This window comes from Myotis myotis, unplaced genomic scaffold (assembly GCF_014108235.1).
Source record: "Myotis myotis isolate mMyoMyo1 unplaced genomic scaffold, mMyoMyo1.p scaffold_m19_p_4, whole genome shotgun sequence".
Lineage (NCBI taxonomy): Eukaryota > Metazoa > Chordata > Mammalia > Chiroptera > Vespertilionidae > Myotis > Myotis myotis.
In genome coordinates, this window is record NW_023416346.1 from 11,517,916 (window position 1) to 11,536,364 (window position 18,449).

Genomic DNA, 18,449 nt, shown 5'->3' on the forward strand with positions numbered 1-18,449 from the left:
TTAATTGGCGCCTCCTGCACGCAACACACTGGGGATGGAGCCCGCAACCCAGGCATGCTCCCTAACCTGGAATCAAACTGTGACCTCCAGGTTCATAGGTCGATGCTCAGCCACTGAGCCATGCCAGCCAGGCCATTCATACATTTATTGCTTCAACAGTTCTTTCTCGCTAAGTGCCATGATGGAGGAAAATTCAGGGTCCGTGGCACATAGCCCAGCCTGTGGGGTGGGAGTGGGGTCAGCAAACACTCTCTTGAGATCTTTACGTCTGACATGAGTCCCTGAACACAGAGGCCTCAGCTCAGCAGGTGTTGAAGGCTTTCATTCATTAGCAGCCAGGGTGGGAAGGTAAGCCGAAGCGCATGGGGCTCACAGTTTGGTTACTGCGTACTGAGTACCTGTTACGTGCCAGGTCTCTGGTAACAGAGTAATCACGCCTCTTGCCTGCAGGTGCCCCCAGGCCAGGCAGGGACAATTCATTTCAGTGCTGGGCGGTGAGTAAGCACTGGTGGCCACGGTGGAGGGGCACCTCCCCAAGCAGGGCAGGGCAGGGCAGGTGGGAGGAAGGGCAGTCTGCACTGCCTACCAGGAGCAAGTGGCCCTTTAAGCAACGCAAGGAAGAGGGTCACCTGGCCCAGAGGCTGGACTGGGGTGGACAGTGAGTGAAATGCCTTCGTGAGGATGGTGAGCTGATGGGGCAGAGCAGGTCACAGGCCCCCAGGGCTGCTGCTGTTTGTTTTGCACTGTTGTATCTCAAGTGATCGCTAGCTTCTTTTGTGGTGATGCAAGATTAAATTTCTGGGAGGCTCTGCCTTTCCACGTCTTCACTTTTCCTAGTTTGGACTTGGGAGCTCCTTGTATTTTATCCTCGCTAACTCTTTGTCCAGAGAAGTGGTGCCTTAATGGTTTGGTTGAGTCATCTCATGACCTCTTTTAATTTTTTAATTTTTAGAGAGAGTGATAGAGGGAAAAACAGAGAGAAATACCAAAGTGAGAGAAACACAGCGATTGGTCGCCTCCTGCATGAGCCCTGACCAGGGCCGGGGCCAGGGAGGAGCCTGCAACCGAAATAGGTGCCCTTGACTGTAATCCAACCTGGGAACCTTCTGTCTGCAGGCTGACGCTCTATCCACTAAGCCAAACCAGCTAAGGCTCATAACCTTCTTCCTGTCGGTGTCCATACCACTGACAGTGTCCCAGATGATGAATGTCATTGTCCAAGAAGGGACAGCAAAATACCCCTGGACGGCTGCGTTTTGGACAGCCTCAGGATCTGGCCCATCTCTGTGACCATAGAAGAGGGTGGTCAGGTTCAGGTGCATGCAGAACCAGGGAGCAGCCCTCAGTGGGGGGAGTGGAGCCGCAAAGGGTGCAGTGCGATGACCCACTGGGTTCTTGTCAGGGGCCAGGTTAGTCCTGGTGGACTCCATTTTGCCCTTCACCTGGCTTTAGGCTGCCTCTTCATCTGGTTATAGCTCCCTAGGAGTCTCCTGAGGGCACCCTTGACTTCCTTGTTCCTGAGGCTATAGATCATGGGGTAGAGCATGGGAGTTACATTGGTGTAGATTAAGGACACGATCTTGTCCTGTTCTGGGGTGTAGCATGACTTGGGGCGAATGTAGATGAATATTGCACAGCCGTAGTGCAGAAGAGAGACCAGCAGGTGCCCGGCACAGGTGGAGAAGGCTTTGCTCCTGCCCTGGGCTGAGTGGATGCTGAGGATGGCGGTGATAATGAATCCGTAGGAGAGCAGTATCAGTAAGAAGGGAATCAACAGGATGAGCGTGCAGACCACGAAGACGGCAATCTCATTGGCTCGTGTGTCTGAGCAGGCCAGGAACAGCACAGCAGGGATGTCACAGAAGAAATGATTGATCTCATGGGACTGACAGAAGGGCAAGAGGAATATCAGGGTGGTAAGAGTGAGTGAGAGTGCAAAGCCGCTGACGCATGCCAGAGCCAGCATCTGCAGACAGAGGACCCTGGTGACGATGAGTGTGTAGCGCAGGGGCATGCAGATGGCCACGAAGCGGTCGTAGGCCATCACGGCCAGGAGGAAACACTCTGCTCCTCCCAGAGCGATGAAGAGGTGCATTTGCAGAGCACAGCCCAGCATGGGCATCCGCTGGCTGCGGGACAGGAAACTGGCCAGCATGTTGGGGACAATGACCAATGTATAGCCAATTTCAATGGTGGATAGATTGCGAAGAAAGAAATACATGGGGGTCTGGAGGCAGGAGTCAATGAGGGTGATGAGCACAATGGTTGTGTGGCCTGCTAGGGTGACAAGATGCATGATTAAAAAGAGTCCAAAAAAGAAGATTTGCAGTTCTGCCAGATCCCCAAAGCCCAAGATAATAAACTCTGAGCTGAAGGTGTGGTTTTTCTGCAGCGGGGCCATCCTATATTCCCCTGTAGAACTCCTGGGGAGTTTTCTAGCAATTGTCCAAGTTGTGGGAGACTCTGCAGCCCTTTCCACAGATAGAAGTGTAGCCACCCCTCCAGGGCCTCCAACCCACTTTGCCAGGCTTGGCCCTGGTCTACGTTCTGTGAGCTTCTTACATTCTGCCCTCCGTTCAATGAGAAAAAAAGAGCTGCTTTTGTGATGTCACTTTAGTTCACCTGTTGAATTATTTAAAAAATGAACTGGGATAAGTAAAGCCCACACATGGAGTTGTTTTTCATAGACCCTAATGATAGTCTTTCTGTTTACATTTTGAAGAGTTGTCTGGGTGGGGAGGCGCTGAGGTTGATGTTACTGAATAGGTTTAAATAGAGGGGACTGGCCCTAATTCCTGTAGGATATAAGGTCTGGCGGGTTGATATTAAACACACTTTTCACTTTGTGCATTGGCTATAGTGTTCCTTCTTTACCACCCCCACCCCGCAATCTCCATCTCCCAGGACTCCTGCATCCAAAGGGCTGTGAACACAATACCCAGAGAGGAAGAAGTGTAACCAGGAATAGTTGCTGCCTCTCCTGTTTCAGCGCTCCTCAGTTGCAGGGGGACCCTAGCTTATGTGTCGCCTCCTTCCAGACACCTGCCCTGATGCATAAGTTGAGTTAGTCCCTCCTTTAGAACAGCACTCCAGGCTTCCCAAACCTTATTACTCACTATTGAGTCCTGTAATTCTTTGACTATTTGTCTGTCTACCTCAACAGCCTGGGAGCTCTGTAATGGCCAGAATGGTGTCTTACTCAACCTCTCAAATAGTGGCTGGCACATATCAGAAACATTGATCATGTTTGTTGAATAAATAAATGCCTCTTGCTTTTTTTCTGCATCCTCTAGAGTTAGTACAGCATCGGGCATTGAGGAGCTGACTACCATATATGCTTGAATAAATGGCTGAGTAAAAGCAGGGAAATCTTTCACGTATTGGGGATGACTGAGGTCATGATCGTCCAGGGAGGTTGTGGAGTGAGAAGAGCAGAGGCACAGGGTGGGCCAGGTCAGAAGGTGGGAGCGAATAGGACAGAGCTAAGAGAGAGTTGGGGTGGAAATGAGAACTCTCAGGACCATGGGGCATGAGTGCCTGGCAGGACAGTGACTTTCAATGCTCTGTGTCTTGTGCAGGGGTGGGCAAACTTTTTGACTCGAGGGCCACAATGAGTTCTTAAACTGGACCGGAGGGCCGGAACAAAAGCATGGATGGAGTGTTTGTGTGAACTAATATAAATTCAAAGTAAACATCATTACATAAAAGGGTACAGTCTTTTTTTTTTTTTTTTTTTTTTTAGTTTTATTCATTTCAAACGGTCCGGATCCGGCCCGCGGGCCGTAGTTTGCCCACGGCTGGTCTAGAGTGTGGGAGCAAGGGGATAAGGCCAGGCAGCTTCCTGGACTATAGGGACATGTTTGCTTCTCTCTTCCCTTAGCAGGACCCAAGTTATAAGTAGGAAGCCTTGTGTTTAGCCTTCAATTTCTTCCTGTGTCCCTCCCTTCCAGAAGAAAAGAGGACAAGATTTCTAAAGATTCTAGAGAGCTAACAAATCTAAAATTAATAGGAGGTAAGGGTCCCGTGGAAGTGGAGTTGTCACCTAAAGCACAGGAACTCACTTAGGGACATACAATTTCTCCCAGGGCTACTGAGACTCAAAGTGGGCAGTGAGACCCAAAAACGCATTCTGATGATAGGCCCAGACGATTGTTGTGATTCCAATTTTGCAGCCACTTGCATGTTTCACTGAGTATCATTTTGATTTTTATTGACCTAATGGGCACCTGGAGTCTTTGAGCTGGACGGTTCCCTAGCGGGCAACTTGCCCACTCCTCCCTTTAGAACAGCTGGTCATGAATTCTTCTTCCCCATCAACAGCCCTGTCCACAAATCACACAGCCCTGCCTGAATCTCCTCTTTCACCACCTCCCCCCTCTCAGCCTCTTGTTCGTCCTGTGATAACTGTCTATGGGTGAGAGTGTGCTTTCTGGGTTGGTATTTATCTTCCTCACACTTGGACCCTTGTTTTAGCTTTGCCACACCAACTCATTCCACTCTTTCTGCCATGAAAGACTGTAGGGACTTCTTATTTGATTTGGGCCCTAAACCTTGAAAATATTGAGATAAACAAAAATGGAATTAAAAGTCACACATGACTTGTGTGAATATGTGTATATATGAGTGTGTATATACTTCTCCCTAAACACTTAAAGGGGAGAAGTAAAAGACAATGTGAAAGTTGCTGCTCCTTCAATGATGCTTCCCATTCTCCTAGACATTCTTAGCTGTGAGATTTAGTTCCTTCCCTGGTTTGTCCTGTGCATATAAACACACAAACCTCACACACACACGCACGCACACCCTCACATGCATGTACACACACGTTCGCACACGCACACACACGCAGGTATGTGCACACACACATTCACATGTACACACAGATGCATATTCACACATATGTGTGCATATTTACAGGTGCACACAGATGTACACATGTACACAACACCAAACATACACATACATATGTGCACATACACATATAGGCACACACAATACACAATGCACATATAAAAACATACACACTCATATATACACATATTCACTACACTCACACATTACAAAGCTTAAATGAGATCATAGTGTACAAACCTATTGCCCTTAGTGTTTTGACCTAATAATATGTCTGGGAGAGATTTTCAGTCAGTACATACGGGTTTACTGCATTCTTTTTAACTACTGCATTCTACAGTATGGATGCATTCTAAGGCAATTAATTATAATTTAAATAATAACATAATAACAAACAAAGTCTATAAACAAAATTAAATAGAAAATCAAAATAGATGATAACTTAATCAGTCTTTTATTACTTTGGCATTGAAGAAATTTTTAGCTATTTATCAAACTCCGTGGTACAACCTACATCCTCACAGAGAGTGTGGGGCAACTGCCCCTCTGGGAATATGACTGGTGTGTCCTCCCTGCTCTTTTCTCATGCCCCTTGAACAGCCCTGGATAACAGACTTGGTGTTACCTGGAAAGGGCAGATCACTGCTGAAGTGGAAATCCGGGGAGAAGCCCTGTCAGGGATTCTTCTGTCACCATCTGCTGTTAGTGAGAAGCGCAAGAAGGAGAGCAGCGGTGGGGTGAGTGGCCTGGATTGGTGGCACAGATTCCCAGAGCCCAGAAAGTGGCTTTCCTGCATGTCTGGACCACAGGGAGCAGCTCTCAGAAGTATTGCCTGACAGCTATTAGGAAGAAAGTGTCCTTAGAGGAGTTGCTATGCTTTGTCACTCACGTTAAATAGAAGTGGAGGCAGGCCTCCAGAAGTCCTAGGGGAGAGGTCAGGAAGGAGGCCATCCCTATGGTCCACCCCACCGAATGGAGTGCTTTTCCCAGGTCACAGCGCAAACCCAATTACTTACATTTCCTTTGCAAAAGACACAGTAAAAATGAAACTAGACCACCCTGTTACATCATAAATAAACTCGAAATGGATTAAAGACTGAAATGTAAGACCCCCAAACCATAAAACCCCTAGAAGAAAACATAGGGGTAAACTTTCTGAATTGCTCTTAGTAATATATTTTCTTATATATTTCCTCAGACAAAGAAAACAAACAAAAAAACAAAGAAAGCAAATGGGACTACATCAAACTAAAAAGTTTATGCACAACAATGGAAACCATCAACAAAAGGCAGAGAGAACCTTGTGATTGGGAGAATAGATTCACTAAAGCTACATCCAATAAGAAGTTAATATCCAACATTTATAAGAAACTCATATGTTATAATTTATAATTAAAAATTATACCCCCCAAACAATCCAATTAAAAACAGGCAAAGGACCTGAATAGACACTTTTTCAAAGATGACATACAGATGACCAATAGGCATATGAAAAGATGCTCAATATCACTAATCATCAGTGAAATGCAAATTAAAACCTCATACCTGTCCTAGCTGGTTTGGCTCAGTGGAGGGAGCGTTGGCCTGCGGACTGAAGGGTCCCGAGTTCGATTCTGGTCAAGGGCACATGCCTGGGTTGTGGGCTTGATCCCCAGTAGGGGGTGTGCAGGAGGCAGCCAATCAATGATTCTCTGTCATCATTGATGTTTCTATCTCTCCCTTCCCTTCCTTTCTGAAATCAATAAAAATATACCTCATACCTGTCAGAGTGTCTATCATCAACAAACAACAAGTGCTGGTGAGGATATGGAGAAAAGGGAACCCTACTGCACTGTTGGTGGGATTTTAAGTTGGTAGAGCCACTATGGAAAGCAGTATGGAGGTTCTTTAAAATTTTTTAAATAGAACTATCTTATGACCCAGCAATTACACTTCCAGGTATTTACCCAAAGAAACCCAAAATACTAATTCAAAGAGATAAATGCACCACTATATTCATTGCAGAATTATTTACAATAGCCAAGATTTGAAAGCAGCCCAAGTGTCCATCAGTAGATGAGTGGATAAAAAAAGCTGTGGTACATTCACACAATGGAATACTACTCAGCTGTAAAAAAGAAGGAAATCTTACCTTTTGTGACAACATGGATGGACATAGAGGCTATTATGCTGAGTGAAACAAGTCAGACAGAGAAAGGCAAATACCATATGATTTCATTTATATGTGGAATCTAAAGAAAAAATAAATGAACAAACAAAACAGAAACAGACTCATGGAAACAGAGAACAAACTGATGGTTGCCATGTGGGAGGGGGTTAGGGGCTGGGTGGAAAAGGTGAAAGGATTAGGAAGTACAAATTGGCAGTTAGAAAATAGTCACAGGGATGTAAAGTACAGCATAGGGCAGGGGTGGGCAACCTTTTTGTGAGTGCGTGCCAAAACCAGCAACATCTCTGACTCAAAATTCTTCTGCGTGCCAACCCTAATTTTTTGAGAACATGTTACGCCTACTTGATATCTCTTAAGGTGTACATATGTGAAGAACCTTGAAGAAATTATAAAATTCATTCGAGCGACAAAAAACACAGTATATGATGATGAAAATACATTTATTTTTTAATGTATACATGTACACTGATAGTCCGACAGAAAACTTGATGACTCCGTTTGATATTATCAGTGGGACTTTTGCTGCTGAGAGAAACATAGAAATTTATTCCCCTTTCGTTAGTACTGGTGGGCAAAGCAAGAGAGAAGGTTTCATTTTTATAGAGTGAAATTTTGAATAAGTAGGTGAGGCGGTTGTCTTGTCAATGAAAACCCGTTGCATCTGAGGCTGAAACCAAAACACTGGTTGGATCTACGAAAGCAGGGAGTTAAGGCAGAGGCATAGAAATTGCTCTTCCCCTCTCTCGTCAATCCATGTCTATGGTCTTTAAGATAACTTGTTATGTAAAATTATTTATTTATCTAAGATGCACCTACACTGAATTTATCTGAAAAATAAAAAAGTCGATATTAAGAAAAAAATTGTAAATGGAAGATTATAAGAGAGGGTTTCGCGTGCCAGCAAAAGTTACTGGCGTGCCATGTTTGGCACGCGTGCCAGGGGTTGCCCACCCCTGGCATAGGGACTATAGTCAATGATATTGTAATAACTATGTATCGTACCTTGTGGGTACTAGACTTATCGGGGTATCCTTCGTAACTTATATAAATGTCTAACCACTATGCTGTAAACTGAAACTAATATAAAATAATATTGTCAACTGCAATTGACAAATAAAAAAGTTCCTTTAAATGTACATAGAGAACATTTCCAGTACCCCAGAATGTTCTCTACTGTCCCCTCCTAGTAGTACCATACCCCCACACCCCCAACACCAGAATTGATTTCCACCACCTTTGATTAAATTTGTCTGTTCTTGGACTTTCTATAAACAGAGCCATACTGTCAAAAAATACAATATAGGTCTTGACAATGTGATTTAACGCAGATCTGCTGAAACTTAAACCCCCATTGTGCAATCACCAGCATGTGACTGGGTCTTGGGCTAATTTTAGAGGCAGAAATGCACAGGCTTGGCTGGATTCGAATCAAGTGATCAAGCCTTGCTAGGAAGAAGCACAAAGTGGGCAATGGAGCACAAGACTGGAGGTCTTTTAAGCCCCTCAACCGTCAACACTAAGATTCTGTTATTTTTTATAATGCCCACGAGGGGCATTATCAGCGTGATCAGGGCCTTCATTTTTTAAATGAAGAGTGTATATATATATATTGAATGATAGATATAACACATGACATTGTAGAATTCAAACGACACAGAAGTGAATAAAAATGAGGGTGATTACCTACCACTACCTCCTATTTTTAGGGATCTACAGAGTATAAGATGCCAGGCCTTTTCACAAACATACCTAGATGTGTGCATACACATACACATATGTAATTTTTCTTTTAAAAACATTGACACCAACCCGGCCAGTGTGGTTCAGTGGTTGAGCGTCAACCCATGAACCAGGAGGTCGCGATTCCCGGTCAGGGCACATGCCCAAGTTGCAGGCTCGATTCCCAGTGTGGGGCCTGCAGGAGGCAGCTGATCAATGACTCTTTCTCATCATTGATGTTTCTATTTCTCTATCCCTCTCCCTTCCCATCTGAAATCAATAAAAATATATTTAACAAATTGACACCAGATTATACTTATTATGTGACAACTTGTGTTTTCTAATCTTAAAAGTGACAACCATGCATAAAGATTAGCCAGGGCTGAAAGACTTTTATTCTGGGCTTTCCTCTAATGTCTTTAAACTTCATCTTGCACGGAGAATTTTGAACTGTATTGTCTCCCCCGAATAAGTTTTAACAGCTTCACATTATTCCATGCCATCAAAGTAGCTTCACTGAATGAAGTGGCAGAATAAGAGTTATGAACCTTGGAGATTGCTCCTACTCAGCTGCCCTAAACTTCCATCTAATACTTTCATCTCCCCAGTCCTGGTCTACGGGTAGCTCAATGTCTAACCTGCACCATGTTGTGCATCTTAGTAGCAGGACCCAAGATACTTCTGGGGTCCCCTGCATTCATGAAGCAGCCACTTTGGGCTGGCCGCTGCCGGTTTCCATTTTGTTCACCTCCATTGCCCACAGGGCTTGCTCAGAAAAGCCTCCTTAGCTGCCCAAGCCAAGGCCATTGTCATATCTTAGAATCTACCAGTCCTCTGAGGGCCAGGGTGGTGCTGGCGTCTAGCAGCAGCAGGAAGAAGGTCCTCTTTCCAGCATTTTGCCACACCCCGGAAAAAGGAAACAGGACCCCAAAACAGGCTTGTTTGTGCTTAGAATCACATACTATCCCCTTAAATCATTCCCATACACTCTGTCTCCGACCCTTTCCCCTAGGGCCGTGGTCAGCAAACTGCGGCTCCTTGAGTGTGGCTCTTCCACAAAATACCACGTGCGAGCGCGCACATACAGTGCGATTGAAACTTCGTGACCACACTCAAGGGGCCAAAGACCCTAGGGCTTAGGGTCTTCCAACTGTTAACGGTGGGTGTGCACCACTTTTCCAGTCCCTCCACCTTCCTCTTCCCCCTCTCTCCTCTCAGCCACAGTTTCTTTCTTTTCTTAAAATACACTGGGGCCTTGACTTACGAGTGTCCCGACTAACGAGTTTTTTGAGATACCACCTGTCTCTTGGCCGATTTTTTGCATTGAGTTGATAGAGTAATTTGAGTTAATGAGCTCCTTAACGAGCTCGGTCTCAGAAAGAAACTCGTAAGTCAAGGCCCCACTGTATATTGTTATTGATTTCAGAGAGGAAAGGAGAGGGAAAGAAAGTCAGAAACATCCATGATGAGAGAGAATCATTGATCGGCTGCCTTCACTCCCCACACTGGGAATCTACCCGGCAACCCAGGCACATGCCCTGACTGGGAATTGACCTGTGACCTCCTGGCTCATAGGTCGATGGTCAACCACTGAGCAACACTGGCTGGACTGGCCACAGTTTTTAACACAAAAGCTCTTCTGCTTCCTAATGGAGACAGAGGCCATGCACCAGGCTTTGGGAACACCTTCTTGATGCGACCTTGTCCTGAACATGTGGAAAACACAGTCACTGAGCTTTCCTGGAGCAAGCTGGCTCCGCAAAAACCAACAGGAGCCCAAGACAGAAATCTGGTCTGGAGGCAGAGGTCAAGTCCGCAGCAGCTCTTTGACACACCACGTGGCCCAGGGCTGAAAGTGCCCGCGCTTGCACCAGGTAGTGCAAAGACTCGCTTTAGAGCCGGCATTACCTAGAAATGGGGCCCAAAGGGAGGAAATAGAAAGTAAGAGGTTTTATGTATTTCTTTCTAAATATATCTTTATTGATTTCAGGGAGGATAAAAGAGGGAGAGATAGAAACATCAATGATGAGAGAGAATCATTGATCGGATGCCTCCTGCACACCCCTCACTGGGGATCAAGCCTGCAACCCAGGCATGTGCCCTTCACCAAAATCGAACCCGGGACCCTTCAGTCCGAAGGCCAATGCTCTATCCACTGAGCCAAACTGGCTAGGGCAAAAGTAAGAGGTTTTAAAAGAGTAATTTAGCACTTTGAAAGAAAGTCACTTCAAATGAGACCAAAGTAACTGGCGCTGCCACCTTTGCAAATTCCCAGATGTTCTAAAGCAGTGATAGCTCAGATTCTTGACCAATATGGCACTGAGTTCCGGGACCATCATTCTGCTGGGACTATATGGCCAGGGGTAGAGATTTGTGTGCATCCTATTAACTATTTGGACTCTTTAACAGAGAAAATCCTGGGTGAGTTGGCACTGAAATAACCTAATTGTCAAGGCCAATTCCTCCATCAGTGGTTCTCAACCTTCTGGCCCTTTAAATACAGTTCCTCATGTTGTGACCCACCCATAAAATTATTTTTTCGTTGCTACTTCATAACTGTAATGTTGCTACTGTGATGAATCGTCATGTAAATATCTGATTATGCAGGATGGTCTTAGGCGACCCCTGTGAAAGGGTTGTTCGACCGCCAAAGGGGTCGCGACCCACAGGTTGAGAACTGATGCTCTAGATGCTGGCCCAGATGCAGAACTCTGGCTCCGCTAACCACCAAGCACCTCTGAGTCTGAGCAGGGGGAGGTTGGAGAGAGTGAGTCGGGACTTCAGTTTCTTTCATCTTTAGCTCACAGACCAAAAGACTTTTAAAAAAATGTTTTATTGATTTTGGAGAGAGAGAGAAAGAGAGAGAGTAATCGCTGCCTCCCGCATGCCCCTTACTGGAGATGGAGCCTGAAAACCGGGAAACCAAGTGCTGACCTGACCTCTCAGTGCACCAGGTAACGCTCAACCAACTGGGGTGCAAGTGACTGTTTAATGAATGAAATAGGGGTCCATCAGAGTCATTATTCCCAGCTGATACTGATTGCATTTGACAATGCCAGGGAAAGGGCTGGACACGGCCATGGAGTGGCTTCCTGAGGGGAAATGTGCCCATCTACCTATTGGCTGCCAATTAAGTTAGTGAAAGAACCTCTGTGCTGCCATCATCTTGGGTTCCAGACTCACCTCCCTCACTTTGGGTTCCATACCCCTCCTCTGCCTCCCACTGTGGCTAGTTCCTGGCGTAGGCCACTGTCCTGACCTGATCAAGCATGCAATTTCCATATCTGGTAGCACTCATATACTAGTACCTGTGACTCTCCCTCCCTTTACATAATTCTTTGCTGCCTGTCAAGTGGTGTGGGGATTCATTTGGTCTTGCAGCCGCCCAAAACGTGCCTCAGGTGTAAGATTCCCTTCATAAACTCGATTACCATAGTGGAGTAGCCAGCCTCCCTCTGGTCTTTCCCTGCCCTCTGACTACCAAGGTAGAGTTTTCAGTCCTGGATTTTGCCCTGGGTCTGTATATCCTAACAATCGGCGAGCCATCCAGGAGACTGATGAAATGGGTCTTGGGAAAGGGGCATATGTGGGGGAAATCCTGAGCTGGCCATCTAATTCCATGTGGGGAGGGGTGGCCTGTATGCTAGATGCACATGGACGACTGTGTGAGTGTGGGGACACCCCCAAAACATTGGCCGGTCTCATGTACTTGTTTGGGAAACTATGCATTGCACATTGTGGCAAGGAAGGAAAGTACGTGGCTGCAACTCTGGGGTGGCCCCCTTTATGGGCGATTCAGCTCCCAAATGGCGGCAAACATGACTACCAACAGTTCCCAAATTTAGAGGAGACAGTTCCGGTGTGGGATAACTTCAAAACCCTACTGCCACAAGCAACCTCGGGATTCTCTGCCTGTCCCAAATCTCTACGCAGAAGCCAGAAAAGCTGGTCAATGAGAATGGTAGGAGGAGATGTTGGGAATATGGATGTCGGCCAGCTAACTCGAAGCATAAGTTCATGTGCAAGACGATGTCAAGGCATAGCAGTCAATGAAGACCTACCTAAGTGTGTCTGATTCCTCCCTTCACCTTCCATTATGGTGTTATCTAATGGTGAAAGCTGCCTCATTATCACCACACTCTCATGCCAGGTCATATCCTAGGCCACCAGGAGGAGAAATGAGAAGGGAGGGTCTTGGCATGCAAAAGCAGCTCAAGAGTACGGGAATTACCTATTCAAAGCTGACCAGCAAACATCTATTTTTTTCCCCACTTCCTCTTTCCATGTTTCCTCTCTAGACCACGCGCTCTCAGTTCTGGAATGAGCATTTATTGAGCATTCCTCTGTCTCTGCCTAGTGGCTACCCTGGGAGTCTGCAATCAGGCGCAACATTCAGTCATTGAGTGAGTAAAGAGGAGAGCAAAGGGTGCTAACATGGCCTTGAGATTGAAGGCCTGTGTCCTCCAGACCTGAGTGTCTAACCCCAGGAAAGGAGCTCCAAACAGGACTGATGCTGAGCATGGGTTTGAGAGAGGTTCTAAAGCATCTTCTGGCCCTAACTGATTTTGCTCAGTGGATAGAGCCTCGGCCTGAGGACTGAAGAGCCCTGAGTTCGATTCCCGGTCAGGGCACATGCCCAGGTTGCAGGCTTGATCCCCAGTAGGGGGCGTGCAGGAGGAAGCCGGTCAATGATTCTCTCTCATCACTGATATTTCTATTTAATCTCTCCCTCTCCCTTCCTCTCTGAAATCAATACAAATATATTTAAAAAATCAAAAATAAAGCATTCTGGTTTTCTGCTGCTCAGGCTGTTCCACAGTCTCCACTTGTACTCTCTGCAGTGCACAGGGCGAGGCCAACAGGAAGCCCTTCAACCGAGACACAGAAATAGCAGCCCAGGAAGCCTGCCTGTCTTTTTCTTTCCTTCCGAACTTTCTCCCGCGACCATCTGGACCCTCTCTGCTTCCCCCCTGCTGAGCTTGCTGTGCACATTTCACATTGGAACAATGCTGCCAACTTGGCCTCCAGAGAGGCTGCTCCAACAACAGCATAACAGCCTCACTCAAACGGATACCAATTGTTTACGATTTTGCCAATCTCATGGGCAAAAATGACTCTTTGTTTTAATTTGCATTTAAAAATATATTAGCGAGGCTGAGCATATTTTTCTTGGTTTATTTGCCTTTGTATTTTTTTTCTTATGACCTCCATGTCAACATTCATAGATTTGTGGACAAAAAGAGGCCACATGCTAACCCTGACAAGCTCAGGGCAGGCCTGCATGGCAGCCTTCCAAACTCAGAGACCTACAGTAAGCACAACGGATGGCCTGAGATGGAAAATTATCAACTAAAAGAAGTTTATGGCAGGTGGTCATGTCCTAGGCTAAAATCTTCCCTGACAAAAATCAGTCTTTACCTTAATTAAGCCTGTCTGTTATCTTTTTGCATCTACCTTGGAATGTTAAAGTAATTTCCTTTTTCTGGAGCCCTGAAAGCACAGATACTGCACCACAGCGGAGACCAGAAATCCCCTCACTGTTATTGAGTTAATTGTTGACTGTTAACTATCCCGTAGCCACCAGCGTAAAAGAAGTATATGTCCATCATTTTCCTTTTTATCCAATCCCAGAGGTTTCCCTGCTTTGCTTTCTCCCACCTCTCTAATCTATCACCAATGGATATCATGTAACCCACTTATTCATTGTAATGTATGAAGCAGGGTACAGAACTACCATTTTTTTCCAGAACATTTTCTCAGTCCGTTGAGATTTTGCTTCCCGGCAATTGTCCAGTTTGGCTCAAATAAGCTCACAAAAATTCACTACAGTTTTGATCGTTACTTACATTGACAGATTCGTAGCTTACTTTTATATTGGGTTGTTTGCTTTGTCTTGAAAAATATTTGTTAACGAAATCAGCTCCTTTAAATCGAGATGGGTATTTTTCCCATTTGCCTTTTGCTACACATACATTTTAAATTTTAGTAGTGACTTGATTGTTTTTCTCTGGGGTTTCTGAGCTCAGACTAATTGTAACACTCTCAGAATATAACATATCCACCCTTGTGATTTTCCAGTTCTTTTAATGTTTCATTTTTTTGTATTTACTCTTGGAGCCATCTGAGATTTATTTTGAAGTAAGTAGTGAGATAGGGATCCACCTTTGTGTGCACGTGCATGGGAAGCCAATTGTTTAAAGTGATATTTATTGGTGTTGGGAAAATTGGAAAGCCACAACCTGGACTGTTCTTTAAAAACATACACAAAAATTAACTTGGAATAGATTAAAGATTTAAATATAAGATCTTAATGAAATGCATAGAGGAAAACATAGCTACCGAACGTATGGACCTTGGTCTCAGAGAGGTTTTTGTGAACTTGATCCCAAAGGCAAGGGAAGTAAAAGCAAAAATAAATGAATGGGTCTACATTAAACTAAAAAGCTTCTGCACAGCAAAAGAAACCATCAACAAAACAAAAAGGCCACCGACAGAATGAGAGAAGATATTTGCAAACGGAACCATCCAAAATATATAAAGAATTCATACAACATAACAACAAAAAACAATCTAATTTAAAAATGGACAGAGTACTTTGGGACACTTTTCCCAAAAAGACATGCAAATGGCTAACAGATATGTGAAAAGATGCTTAACTTCACTAGCTATAAGGGAAATGCAAATGAATACCACAATGAGATACCGCCTCACAACTTTAGAGTGGCTAGCCTATATAATAAAAGCGTAGTGTGGAGAGCAGCTACAGTGTTTGGACAGGTTCAAACCTCAGACTAATGAGAGGGCACAGTCCTGTCATGGCCATGTACAAGTCCCAGCTTGGAGGGCAAAGTCCGAACACGTGGCCCCACGTGTCTGAGTGATGTGGGCTTGATAGAGTTCAGGTGCATGTAATTGAGTAGGATCGAAACCCATGAGAATACTGTAAACATCTTGACCACGCCCTTACTTTGCCTTGTGGAATCTGGCTATAAAATAAAGATACGGCTTGTAGTCCGTGGCGCTGTCACTAGCTCTCTATCAGAGAGGACAGCGTCCCACCAAGACCCAGCTTTCTTCTGTTGTCTGTCTTTTCTCAATCCTTCACTGCCTACTCTCTGGCTCACCAAACTGGCTGAGCTGGCGAGGCACATAAGGCGCCCAATGTGGGGCTGTATGCCATGGCCGAGCTAGCTCGCCACAGCGTAGTATGCAAATTATCCCCTTGACCAGGAGTTCTTCCAGGAGTCTGACCAGACAGCTGGCTGGGGGAAGGGAGGGAGGCCCAGGCAGCAGCAGGCAGCTGGGGGAAGAGAGGGAGTACCCAGCTGGCAGCTGCTAGGGACCCTACCAGTGCATGGATTTCGTGCACTGGGACTCCAGTTATCAATAAGACAAGAAATAACAAGTGTTGGAGAGGATGTGGAGAAAAAGGAACCCTCTTTCACTGCTGGTGGGAATGTAAACTGGTAACACCACTATGGAAAATAGTATGGAGGTTCCTTTAAAAATTAAGAATAGAGCTAACATATGACCTAGCAAACACTCTTAGATACCTGGCTAATTTGAAAACACTTATTTGTAAAGATGTTATGTAACCCCATGTTCATTGCAGCAATATTCACAGTAGCCAAGACATGGAAGCAACCTAAGTGTCCTTTGATGAATGCTTGGATAAAGACGTGGTACATTTATACAATGGAATACTACTCAGCCATAAGAAATGATGACAACATGGATAAGATCTTGAGAATATAATGCTAAGCAAAATAAGTCAGATGGAAAAGAACATAAATCATATTATTTCAGTTTCTCCTCTTCCCACCTCCCTACCCTCTGGCAACCACCATACCATTGTCTGTGTCTATGAGTTCACTTGTTGCTTTCTGTTTTATATCCCACGCTGGAAGTTCAGAATCTAACCCTGTTTCACCACTTTTCCTAGAAACCAGCATGCACATGTTATGAAAGAAATGACGCTTACAGAAGACTGGAGAAAAACCAAGCAGTGCCCAGAGAAATGGAGTTACACCATTTATTTGCCAGCGGGACCAGAGGGAGATGTCTCTCAAATTTCTGGGCAAAAACATGGAGGAAGCTTTCCCTACTTATATCTTCCCACCCCTTTTGTCTCCCAAATAAGGGTTATTCCAGACCTTATGTCAGGTGACTAGCCTACAAGGTCAGACAGCCAAGTTTATCTTCCCTATTATTCAAGCAGCTAGACAGCAAAGTTAATTTACAGAGTAAGGGACCATCTAAAAATAACAGAGTTGACTCACAGAATAAGGGATCATCTAATAGCAGGGAATTTCAAACAGTAGTTTTTTTACAAAAATAGGGGTTAGCCTTCTCACACACACCACACACATGCTTCCTCCTCCCCATCATCTCAGTATAGTGATATCAATCAGCATTTAGGCTATGATTGCTATGTGAATACTTACAAATGCATTTCACAGGCGTTCCTTAGCAATCTTACATTCAAGTGGACATGAAGAAAATTGTCCAAACCTGCATGAGTATTTAACCATGCCAGATTTGACCTAGAGTTGAAAATTTCTGTTTAACCTTAGGTGATATATTAAAGTGTCATTAATTAAAAACCTTTTGAGTGCCAGCATCCCTAACTCCTGGCTCTGCACCATCACCTGACTTTTAGACCCTCTCTCAACTTCAGTGGAAACATTCTTTTCATCAGTGCAACTCTATCACCACCGTGCATCTAAGAACACTAATCATGGTAGAGAACTCCTGAGTTGTACATCATCATCACGTCTGATCCCCAGTAACTATGGTATCATGCCTGACTCCTGACCATAGGGCTGTCCAGTTTGGTTTACATTCAGCCACCTCTCTGTCCCTCGGGAACATGTTGAACATTCAACATTCATGGGAAACATGTCTGAGGTCTGTCTCCACCTTGGCACCAGGGAAGAGACAAAGAGAATTCACTGGCCTAGACGACTGATGCTCAACCTGCTGGTGCTGATATGAGGCAACTGTGTTCCGATGTAAATGCCCTGCTGGGGTGGGTGGGGAAATGCTGGGCTTTTTCCTGAATGAACACCTGTATTTACAGACCAGTTCGTTACACATGTATTTTCTCGATATTCCTCCAAACAACGAGTGTGGAGAGCGGCTACAGTGTTTGGACAGGTTCAAGCCTCGGACTAATGAGAGGTCAACAGTCCTCTCATTGCCACGTGCAAGTCCCAGCTTGGAGGGCAAAGCCCTCCCAGCACAATTATAGCCAACAGCTATAGTTGTAAGCTTGAACCTATGGTCCGAACACGTGGCCCCACGTGTCTGAGTGATGTGGGCTTGATAGAGTTCAGGTGCATGTAGTTGACTAGGATCAAAACCCACAAGGATGTTGTAAACATCTTGACCATGCCCTGACTTTGCCTCGTGGAATCTGCTATAAAATAAAGACTTGGCTTGTAGTCTGTGGCACTATCGGTAGCTCTCCATCAGAGAGGCTCTCCATCAGAGGACAGTGTCCTACCCAGACCCAGCTTTCTTTTCTTATCTGTCTTTTCTCAATCCTTCATCGCCCCCTCTCAGGGTCACTGAACCTGGCTGAGCTGGCGTGGCACATAAGGTGCCCTGGGGCACCTGGCGTGGCACATAAGTATGCCATGGCCTTGCTGGCTCGCCACAGATGAGGTGAGATAACTAGTATTTGTCCCATGTCAAGGAGGAAAAAAAT

General features: G+C 45.2%; 1 protein-coding gene across 1 annotated transcript; it reads right to left on the bottom strand.

The window, feature by feature from the left end:
- Positions 1 to 1,438: 1,438 nt before the first annotated feature.
- LOC118654304 (olfactory receptor 10V1-like) lies at positions 1,439 to 2,401 on the bottom strand. Its single transcript, XM_036305626.1, has one exon. It carries the CDS (start codon positions 2,399 to 2,401, stop codon positions 1,439 to 1,441), a length of 963 nt encoding a protein of 320 aa, XP_036161519.1.
- Positions 2,402 to 18,449: the final 16,048 nt, after the last annotated feature.